At 40.5% G+C, this 12,045-nt stretch overlaps 1 protein-coding gene across 1 annotated transcript in view; it reads left to right on the top strand.

The window, feature by feature from the left end:
- The window catches only part of COLEC12 (collectin subfamily member 12), a 100,081-nt gene that overhangs the window by 73,916 nt on the left and 14,120 nt on the right, over positions 1 to 12,045 (top strand). The window contains exons 3-4 of the mRNA XM_083821866.1: positions 4,688 to 4,810; positions 10,901 to 10,999. Of these exons, the coding sequence (XP_083677992.1) occupies positions 4,688 to 4,810; positions 10,901 to 10,999 (222 nt within the window). The remainder of the gene's footprint in view (positions 1 to 4,687; positions 4,811 to 10,900; positions 11,000 to 12,045) is intronic.

Below are 12,045 nucleotides of genomic sequence, written 5' to 3'. Positions count from 1 at the left end.
TTATCCTGGAGAAATTTATCATTTGAAGGCTGTGAACCAGGCTTGAAGTCTTCCTTCCGAACTGCAAGGGATGTTATCTCTTCACAATGAATCACACTGGGGAAAACCCCTCCTAACTAATGTACATATTTTCGTTTCCTGTACTGCATTTCTTCAATCATCTTATCAGCACATTTTTTGTCAGGGTTGCAAAGGGAACCTTGCATCTTTGTCAAAACTGATCTGCTAGCAGAAATATTATGGGGCCACCTAAGATCCTGCAGCAAGAGCCAAGAAAAGAACACAGAGGAAAAGACTTTTAAAAGAATTATTCAGCAAGAAAATGTGTGTGCATATCATCCTCAAGTGTTCAGAGACATGCTTCTGAAGCACAATATAGCTGAGGAGTTAGGTATTTTACAAGGTAGCTGCTGCATGTCAAAGAGCAAAGATATTTGGTCTCCCATTAAAAAACACAGAACAAGAACAATAAAAAAAATAAAAGCAAATAAACAAAAAGCCCCTCCCCCAGCAAAACCTCTGCTTATCTGGAGCCCAAAAGGCATCTGCAGATGTATACCCCCTGCGTGAGAACAAAGTCTTCAGTCACTGGAATGCAATGCTATAAAAACAAATACTACAAAGCCTGGTAACAGGGGGATGTCTCACTTGCATATTTTTTTGTGACCATCTTGGTTTGCAGAGAAGGGGGTCCCCAAAGCATGTGAGCCAGCAGGATCTCTTTGTACTGGGTCGCTGTCTGTTTGGCCAGATGTCTTCCCAACAGTGAGATAGAAAAACCAGAGATCTTATTAAAATAAGTCAGGGAAGGGAATGGAAAAAAGCATGTGTCCAGCGAAACAAGGCACATCATGTCCCATCTGATATTTATTAAACGTTGATCAAATCAGCGGTGAGAAATGCACATCGTGCGGAAGTGACCTTGGCTCCCTGGGTTTTGAAGTTAGTGACAAATGTCTGGGAGCAGACCAGCATTAAAACCACGTGTACGGGACACAGAGAGGAGTATGCTGGGATAGAAGCAATGACAAGAAACCGAGAAGAGCAGACTGGAGCCAAGAACCCAGTTTTGGAGGTTTTATGTATGTTCTAGCAATGGGATGGGCATGCAGAATCTCTCCATGTACATTTACTGTATGGCTTTCTGGATGAGATGTTACACATCTCCTGGAAGAACACAACATTATGAGCGAGCCATGAAAACGAGCAGTCAAGTGGGTAGAAGTGCAATTGATTCTGGTGGAAATTTTGTCACATTAAAGCCCAAGTGTGGCTTGCTTCAGGACTTGGCTCTGAGCTTTTGTGATAAACCTGAATACTTTTATGCCAACCTGCTAGGTGTTGTGTAATCACAGTGAACATTTCATACCACCTCCCATCTGTTCTAGCATAATGTTTTGGCTATCGTGTCTTTTCAGAGCAACCCTTCAATAAATAAAAGAGTGTCCTGAGAGTTTGGACTAAATGTTTCTCCTGTATCGGAACAATCTTATTTGGGATTGGTCCTAAACCAGGGAGCAGGGAAGAACAATTGGGCAAGTTGAAGCCAGGTTCCTTGCTTGGGGAGGAAGTGGAGCCCTGATTGCGTTATAATTCATCCCTATACAGAGAGGGTTGCACTCCTGGCTTTTATCTTTACTCAGAGTCTCTTTTGTTTGACTGCACAAAAAGACATCAGAAAGAGTCTTCCAAAACTTTTCTTCAAGGTACCTCTATCTTCAGTAATTTTTATATGTTTAGCAAACTACAAAGTCAACTGGGATTAGCAGCAGTGTTAAGGGCTATGTGTTTGCAATAAAGAGTACATGTAATGGCTCTAGAAGACTTGACTGTGTCCGTCTCTAGTGAAAGGACAACAACGGAGCCTGTCAGAGCTCCCTGGCTTTTCACTGCAGTCCTGGACCTGGGGCACATTAGATGAGGGTTGGGGGGTTCGCTGACAGTCAAACGCAGTTTTAAGCTGACAGGCAGAAAGCACCAGCAGGCACTGCTATACACCGTTCCAGCCCCGATCAGTTAATGGAATCGCTGTAGCCTGTGTGATCACTTTAGTACATGGTGTTTATGTTATTGATACCAACAGCGCTGGATTGCTAAGGGATGGAAAGATCTGGCTTTTGTTGGGGTGCTGTTCTGCTGTCTGTTTGAAATACGCTGAAAGTAAAAGTTCCAAAAAAGCCAAGGTGCTCTTTTATTGAACCAGCAATAGAGAGGACTGAGACAAGGGAAACAAGATCTTTATGATGTAGTGGAGCATGCACGATACTAGGTGCGGGACTGCAATATATCCAATGACATCAGCACTGCTTCAGCTCATTGTACTACCCAGGAAGCTGGAGTACAGTGACAGAAAGCAGGTCATGTCATAAAATGAGTAATCTTAATATGAGACTGCCATCAAGTGAAACTTTTCTACGTGCAGTCGCTGTCAAAGGTTTTGTTTTGATTTCTGCCTCTCTCAGGGCTTTGTACCTCTGCAGTCTGTCAGTCTTCCCAGTTATGGATTTGATCCTGCTTCCATTAACATTGAAATAGTGAGGATCAAGCTTTCTGTTATGTGTACAGCTTAGAAGGTGAATCTGATGTGCTTTGTGCTGCAAGCTTCCAGTGTTTTTTGATATGTGGGATGTTCAAAGACTTAGAGTTTGGGAATATGAATTTTAAACCCTTCAGAGGAGGAACCTTGCATTCAACAGTACACAACCCTCAATGAGCCCATTAGTACCATCTAACAGCAAAATGGTGATCCTTTACTTTGTTTACTGCAAAACTTTAGAAAATTGTTCTTTCCTTCTTCGGCTTTTTCAGCAAGCAGAGCTTCCCCACTTGCAAAGTCCTTGAGACTATCAAGCAGACAAAGAAAACCAGATAACACACCAGAACCCATAAGCAAACTAGATTATCAAATTATGGACTCTTCACTTTTCTTTTTCAGGAGTTACCAATCTTCCAAGTCCAAGCAGTGATAAATGGGCTCTCCAACTGCCCGTGTGGGCACCAGCTCCTCTCCTTCTCAACCTCACAGGGAGGAGTGAAGCTTTTCCCCTCCAGTTCCTCCTCTGTGGCTTTGTCTTACTTTCCCCTACCATTCCTGAAAAAGAGAACCAATTGTTCCCAACTGGCCTTATGCCAAAACCTCAAGTAACCCAAATCTATGACATCGCATTCGTCACATGGCAGCAGAACGCGGCGTCACAGCTGAAAGGTTTAGGAAACATGAGATAACGTAATGTGGAAAGCAGGCTGACCTGTGAGAGAGGCATTTCTGCCTTTCCGTGGCTGGTATATGTGCAAAGGGAATTGAGAAAAAGGCCTAGTCAAATAAACCATACGCAAATCCTCCGCCTGAGTTGCTCCAGTTTGTTCATCCCTCCTTCACGTACCGCAGGCCCGAGGAAGTCAGTAGATGCTATTCTTTGAGGGAAATAGATTGACTTAACGTGCTGTGTCGGTCACCAGTCCTCAGTGAGCCGAGGGGAAGAGGCCTGTGCTTTTCTCTTCAGAAACACAAAATAAAAACAGCTCTGCAGAGGGGCATGAGCTGGGAAAAGTAAAATCAGCTGTGGGCTAGGCCTCGGGGGAAATATAAGTTACTCATAAAAAGCTACAGAGCAAGTCTTGATTAGTTAAGTAATCTGGTACACAGAATTTATTAGAACTTAAAGCTTTCCTGTGGGACTCCCCTAATAGTTCACAAATAGAGTAAAATATCAAAGAGATGCATATTTTGACAGACACAGAGAGCTGCATTTATCCTGGCCTATTAATGCATGTCATAAGGAGGACTAAATCCAGCCCTTCCATTTCAGTGCATTTTGCATGTTTTTACACATTCATGTTTCTCCCGAATTTCTTGGTAACTTAATGCCTCCAAAACTCTCAACCTGTTTCTGAGGAATACATTAAGAAAAGAGGAGTATTAGCTCCATGATATACTTAAAGATATCAGAACATTCTGCAAAAAGCTCGAATTTAGAATAGTAAGGGTTTGTTTTCTGCCATTGGTTTGAGGCCCTTTTTCTTAATCATGTCTACAAGGAAAAATTCACCAGCACTCTTCTGCTGGTATGGATCTGCCACTAGCTTTACCAGCGTAACAGCCCTTGTTCTCTTTGAAAATAGCACACTCCAAAAATAAAAATGAAAATCAAAATAAATCTCATTATGGAAAGAAAGTGTTCACATAGCAGGCATTTGTGGTAACGGTTGCAAGGCAGGGCGTGTACCCCTATCACACTTCCACAATGCTATTTTATTTCTGTATTTTCCTTCTGCCAGAGCATCTACTGTCTCATGTTGCCTCTGCCGGCTGACTGAATGCTGAGAAAGAGCTGCCATGGTGTGATGCCTGACAGAGGATATGCTGATAAACATTTGACTTCCAAAGCTCATCACAGTCTTGTTAACAGAGTTGAAAAATAGTGCAGTCTCCCAGGAAGGCTCCAGTTTTTCCAGCAAAGAACCTACTTCTTTTCCACAGCCTAAAACCCAAAGTGACTGTATCACAGAGCTGATGCTTTAACCACTGCAGAGGTTATCCTGGAAGGATAGGCAGAGAGACACCCAGTTATCGTCTGCTTACATAAATATTTTGTTTGTTAGAACACGGAGGAGAGGAAAAGGGAAGATAAAACCAGCAATGTGTCCTTTTCCCTTGTTTTAAAATTCTTTAAATCTTCTTTTGCAGGTATTCAGGAGGGGACTCAATGTACCAAGTGTAAAAATAACTGGGCACTGAAGTTTTCCATCATCTTATTATATATTTTATGTGCCCTGTTAACAATTACAGTAGCCATTCTGGGATATAAAGGTATGTATGAATTGAGCGCAATATGTCTCGTTCAGTCAAGCATCCAAGAGCATTTCCATGTACTAGATAAGCAATTTATCACGTTGTCACCTTAAATATTCACCTTTGGCAATGTGGTTTGTTGTACACACATGGCAACAAACCTCAGCCTTATGTTTTCATTTTCAAACAATTGTGAAGTTTTCAAATTAGATTAGAAATTTGAAAAGAGGAAAAAGGTTAGAACAAATTGATTGTCCTTCCACCATGAAGGAGTAGCTGAAAGACTCAAAGCTCTGCAGTATTTGCTTTGACTTAGTTTCATTGAGCTGTTTTACATGTATCAGCACCTTTCCAGAGCAAATGTCCTTCTTAGTGGGAGAGCCAGGAATAGTCTTATTAAGATAATTATAATATTTGTCACAGGAATAAAGTGTAGGATCAATATTACTTTGAAAAATCTGGAAGAAAGATTGAAGCAAGAGATGCCAATTTATTGAGTTACCTACAATTATTTTGATGAATAAAGATGCTTAGAAGCTTTTGACAGTAATTTCAAAGACTCTGACAGTTTGGCAACCCAGTAATGAAGGAAAGTTGATTTTTACAAGTCCATGGTACGGCACATTGGAAAGCATAGCTTAAAATTCCCATACCAAATGGGGACTAATTAACAGTAGCAACTTAGACATTCTTATGAATGAATCAATGTAAATGTATGCTTGTTGTGCAGTCACAGCTATAAATTAAATAAATTAGATGCGAAGTTCTTGAAAGAAAAAGAAAGTGAATAACATTATTTTGAGCATTATAGTAGGACACTGCAGCATGTTGTGGAGAAAACTAAGCTAGCTCTAAACTAGCTGCTTGAGTACAACTCTCAGTTGTAGCTTCAAAACCCCTCCAAGAAGCTGGGTCAAATATTCGTGTGATGAGCATGCAGTGCGTCCTGTGCCGCCAACAGCTGTGCTCGTAGCATAACTGACATCATCTCTGGTACTTTGCCAGCGAAAGAAAAGGAAATTGTAGAAATAGAAAGGGATAAATACTTATTTGAGAGGATTCACTAGAGTTTTGAGTGGGAAGAAAATGAAAACTGCTTGGTTTAGGTGGAAAATTTAACAAGGGAGATGATAGAATGTGAAGAACAAATATTCTATCAGAATAGATATATTCTTTTTTTACTATAAAGCAGACAGAATGTGGTAAATTAAAATAAAATGTAAAAAGCAGTATAGTTGCTCAGATATTCTCCTGAAGAATGTGTAAGTGGTTTCTGAAAGGAAGATTCTGAGGATAAAGATTCTTCAGGATTCGAAAAATTGTTCTTGGTCTATAAGGATAAGATAGGTTATACTGACTAGGGGAGGACAGACTTAGGCGTTTTGCAGGTATAAATCTGCAGAGCTCTGCTTCCAGCGAGTAAGGATGTGATCTTTCCAGGCTATAAACCAGACACTAAACGCCTGGGATTTAGTGGAATTTTCCTCAAGAGCGTTTTATTACACGGTTGTCAGTTCTGGGGCTTACTAGGAGAATCAGACCTCACTTGGCATCAGAAAGAGCACGTCAAGTTGCAGGGACCATTGCTCTGTATCTCGCTTTGGCAAGCATTTGCTCCTATATGTGTAGGAAGCAATAGCAATAAGGAAACTGTCCAAAAAAATCTCTTTGGGAGTTTCTCTTCCTCATTTCAGTCCACAGTTTTCCAGCTTCTTTCTCCATGGGCCTGCAGCACAGTCTTTTCCACAAGCTTTGCTCTCATCTTGAGGCCCCTTCTTTGCTGCACTCAGTTCTGAACCTGTTTCTTGCTCTGACTAGTTACTCATGCCTGACCAGGGACTAGTCTTTCTGTTACAGCCACATTTATCCAGGGTAAGGACAAAATAATTTCCTCACCCATAGAAATGGGAAAAGGAATACAGAAACGTGGGTAATGCACATCTACACTGACCTTAGGACATCTTGGTAACCACTCCACCTGAATTCCAAGAGAAAGGCATACATTGAAAAAAAAGTCCTTTTTGGTCCAAAGAATCCCTTCAGAAACTCCAAAGCAACAAGCAGACATATGTCAGGTATTAATTTCACCCTTTGTACCTTGCAGTTTAAGAGCTTTGTCTCCACAGTGCCTAAAGCGCTAATTTGCAGGGAAAACATGAGCTACACGAAGCCCCAGCTGACAGTACATATTCAAAGGAATTGCTGCAATATTTTTCTTAGTTGGGAAGGAATTAGGCCTTAAAGGAAGAACAAAACTGAAAATAAAATTTTATAAAGCTCTTGAACTCTCCCCTCTGCATCAGTTTGGCTTGTCTTTTTTATTGCAATATTACACTGAAAGAAGGAATTCTGCTGGCATCAGGGATTCTTGCAGTCTCTTAGCTAAGTTTCCATTAAATTTGCCTCCCACACTTATGTTTATAAAGCCCCAAACTACTTTTAAAACTTTCATTTCCTACATAGTATTTAGATATCCTTTGTGATTTAAAACATTAAAACTACTAATCAGTGGATTAAATATGGCAGACAAAAAATAACTCAATGGGAGGCAAAGTCAACACAGGGCAAACCTCTAAATTGGTGGTAAAAATTACATAGTAGGTTGGAGAAACCTGAAACCAAAACATGAATTAAATACCCAGGTCATGAAGGAATAAAAAATGAGTTTACTATTAGTTTGCTTTAGAAGAAATATTAAATTGTTGTTTTAAAACATTAATAAAGGAATCTGTAATTTTTTTAACATACTTTCTTAAATTAAATGTGAAAATACAAAGCTATAATTTTTCTGGCATCAGGCAGTGTCAGGTTAAGGTGAATGGTTTTTCTGTGACTCACTCCATTAAGGGAAGCTACCATGCTTTGTTTGAATTTCTGGTAGTTTTCAGTCGCTGGTCAGTTTCGTGGTTGGAGCTAATGCCAGGCAGGAAAGGCATTCCCAATAATAGGATGCCCGTCCATGCTACTGTTTTTGAATGCAAGAGCACCAAAAGCAGCTTTGACCGTGGGCCTGTATTCATTCTCCCCACAGGGCAGTAGCAGGAAGGGCTGCAAGAAGGTAAATAAGCCACAGCTTGCTTGGGGAGAGAGTTTGGGCAGGAGACAGGTCAAGACCCCCAGGACTGCAATTTGCTTGACAGTGGAGGCTAAGATCCTGCCCCTGTACAAAGCAAGTACATACAGACTTGCCCTCTGAGGGGAAACAATTAAAATAAAGGAAATGGTTTGCCTGATAAAAACTAATTCTGCACTCGACATCAGTTAATCTGGGTAAGACATCAACAGCCTAATGTCATGTAGACAAAAATCACCGCCTTGTGAGCAGCCTTCTCTTTGCAGCCTCTGAACTAGCATCTGCCTGCTAAGCATCACATCGGCCCCTCCTGACCCAGGGCTGCTGCCTGGTCCCCAGATACACAGCAGAATTAAAAGCTGCTACCTTCTGCGAGGTGCTGGGGACTGAAAGACCCTTTAACAGTGATCCTTTGCAATCTCAGACAAAGTCCTGGCACGGTCTTCCACACATGCTACAGCCAGTTGTCAATTATACTAGTAAGGCGTCTGATTGAATTGCTGTTTTGGGGCTGTTTTGCACAAAAAACATTCATGCTACAGAACACTTTCAGTCTTTTTAGCATGGGCTTTTTTTCTTCTTTTTTTTTTGTGGCAATGCAAATACCATATGCTGTTGTATCTGCAATTCCATCCACTCTCACCACCTGCCAGTACAGGCTACTACATATTGATAGGATTTCTACTGCTTTCATTTACTTTGGGCTCTTCAGGGGAATGCTTTAATATAAGTTTCCAGTGTTAGATTTCATTCAGCCATGACAACATTCTTGTTGTTATAGGGCAGCATAAAGCCTCTGGTTTACAAACTTCAGATCTGAAATACAGGCTGTCACTCACTTGAACTGCAAAAGGAAGTAACTACATTTTCCTGTCATTGCTGTTACATATATTCATTTGCCAACTCCAAGTGTACTGCATAACTGGAGCAAACAGATGAGTATTACACTGAATTTGAATTAACATAGGCAATGTGACATCGGTAGTCAAGGCAAAGATTCAGCAAAGACATTTGGAGTGGCACTGCTTTTTAAATCCAGATCCTTTCGCTGGGTCCTTTATAAGTGCCCAGAGTGAGCCATGTCCTTCACAGTGACTATCCATAAACAAAGCAGAACATCACAGACTGAACAAGGAGTTGCCTAGAGCTGGCCAGAAAGAAACACTAAGTATGGTCCACACGCTCACCGTATATGATACGTGCATCAGTGGAGCAGGAGAAGTAACTGAAGGACCTCTGCTGATCTGGGCTCCAGTCTGGAATACAGTCAGGTAGGACAAAGAGAGGATCAGCTCTGGCTTCATTTAGGAAAAATGGCACACAGTATTTTGACAAGTACCTTTAATAGGCAGAAGAAAAGCGAAACTTTAGTGCTGTAGTGGGAGGAAAAAATCTTTCTAAAGCAGATGTTATTGAGCAATGGCCCCCTGAAAAAGCAAATCCATTGTTGCAGCCTGGTGATTAGCAGGACAGCTGCCATCATCTCAAACACTGAAATCTGCACCTTGACTCTATGTTAGTGCACACACGGAGCTTCTCTTTTACTGGGGTTGTTAGCAGCACAGAAAGGAGAAGGAGGGTAATTCACTGTAGGATGTTCGCTCACTCTGAAAATCTTGAGAATTTTTCTCTGTTGCAACTCCACTTACCTCAGTAGAGTTACTCCAGAGAGAATCTTGGTCTGCTGTTTGTCCTGTTGGTTTGGGGAAGCATTAGAAGCCTGCTGTGTATCTGTGGTACCCATAGTCAGAAAAACAAGGGCAAAAGTTAATGAAGAAGGAGCAATTGGTGGATTAAACTTCAAAGGTCTGGGATTCTTGTGGTTCCTCATACAGTAGCAAAATATTCCCTAAATTTCCACTTCTAGTAAAAAACAATTCCTTACATAGCAAAAACTTCTATGATCCTATTTCACGGCAGCAGATTACCTCACAAACAGAAAGAGTTAGTGGAATCCCCTACCCCACACGGGCCTACAGAATTGGTTTTGCTAAATAAAAATGTGGGAAACACCTTCCTTCTTCTGTCTGAAGGGAGGGCTGTCACGATACTGCATGCAGCCTCTCCCAGGGTTGGTACAGATTTGTTCTGCTCCCAGTGTAACCAAAGCGCCACATAATCAGGGGATGAGAAGAAGTTTCTGCCCCTGGCAGAAAATGGTTTGAATGCAAAAGCATGTTAGAGTAGGTTTGGTGTGGAAGCCGAAGGCAGCTCCTAGCCTTGCAAACATTTCACTACATACTTTTGTCACCAGAAGCCACTCCGTGCTCTTTATTTGTTGCTCTTTTCCCATTTCTATATCAGTTCCATCAAATCATCAGATTGCCTCAGTGACAAGACAGTGACTCAGGCATTACAAAATAAAGAGCTCATCAGCGGAAGCCATAAATCTGCACTTGCTGACTGGCCACCATTTCAATCTTAATGAGTCAGAATGGTTTCAAGACCATTTTGAGTGATCTGTACCATTATCAAGATGTTTAAAAGTTTGTCCCAGCCGTATTTAATAATTATGTCTTCCAACTGCTATCTCAGACCAGAGATTGCTAGCCAGGAGGCAATTCTTAATGATTAAAAGGCTCAGGAAAGAAAAAAAAAAATCTTCAAGGAGAGATGGCTCATAGCAAAATAAAAGGAAGTTTTCTCACATGTCTAAGCCTTTAGCAACCAGTCTATGTTTACCACATAACACTGTGCTTGTAAACATGGAAGTACCATAAAAAGACTTGGTTCATGAGGAAAACTCACAAAGAGGGATTTTCTCATTGATAAGGAAGATTGCTCCTGAGCAAACAAATGTGTGGGGACTGTCATCAGAGTGAAGAACTGGAGGGCTGCTGGGTTCCACCAGCAGATAAGAGTTCATCTCTCCAACATTTCACAGAACAGCAGAGTGTAGTGCAAGCAAGGCAATTTTCAGGCTTTTATTTTGTTTCATTTTAGTGATGTTCTTTTGGTTTGCTTTGTAGTTTACTAGACTTTTTTCATAATTGTACTTCTCTTCTTTGCATAACACACTGTTCTCTTTTCCCTAGTTGTAGAAAAAATGGACAATGTGACAGGTGGCCTGGAAACATCCCACAGAAGATATACAGAAAAGCTCACAGAGGTGGAGAGTGGTCTGAAGAAATTAGGTAATCTACATGCTGCCAAAGCCCCTTTGTATTCTGTCTTTGAGATGTTCTCCTGGAAGATTGTGGCCAGAAATTTGTCAGAAAAAAACTCTGGCTATGACAAGATACAGCACTTCTATTCCAATTTCTCAAGTACTTGGGAAACGCTTAATAAAATTAAAACCATCTCTACCCAGGACATCATTTTAAGAATACTTTAATATTTACAGTTCCCACTGAAATCACTCTGAAATCATCTATACTTAAAAACACACTTAAAAGTTGTCCTCAGGAGAGAGTCTTCTCTGAGTTAGAAATGCAAAATATAGCAGAAGCTGTTCCACAAAACAAGACATTCTGCATAAAATGAATATCTGTTATCTAGTCATCTTGATGCTGGTTTAGCTTTTAAGATTCAAAACTGATGGCCATTGTAAGGGGTGCACAAATAGTCAGCTGTTCAAAACTCTTACGTCTGAGGCAAGTTGATAACTTCCATAAAACATGTCTTAATCATCTCAGGGAATTCAAAACACAAAGTTGTTATGAGTTCATGTCTCCCAAGTGTTATTATGGTTCTCAAATTTCAGGAAGATGGAAAAAGATCATGAGTAAGGATTCTACTCACTATATTTACATTTCTACCTTTCTTACTTGTCTGGAAAACCAGCAGAGCTGCTTATTATCAACTTATAGGTACATAGACTTAGAGTTTATATAATTAGTTTTTATATAAGTATTGATATGCACATACATGCATGTGCTGATGGAAATAAATTTTGTTTAGCTTCATAAACCATATATTGGGATATGTAGCTCTTCTAAAATTGACTAACTTGCAGCTTGATTGTAATTTTTACAGCTTTTTTCCTCTGAAAAAAAAAAAACTATATTCTGAAGTATTTACATGCTGCATTTAGTTCAAAGATGTGGGATAATTCAGTGGCATGTACTTTTGCTGATACATACATAGAAGTAAACGTCACACCTTAAAGCACATGCAACCTTTTGTGTTTTTTCTTCTGATTAAATTAATCGCAACTTGGAGCACCTTTGATTGAGTTCAT

The sequence above is a fragment of the Anser anser genome (genome assembly GCF_964211835.1).
Source record: "Anser anser genome assembly, chromosome: 2".
Taxonomy (NCBI): Eukaryota; Metazoa; Chordata; class Aves; order Anseriformes; family Anatidae; genus Anser; species Anser anser.
Note: the sequence above shows the minus strand (reverse complement) of the source record. Positions and strands in the feature narration are given on the sequence as shown.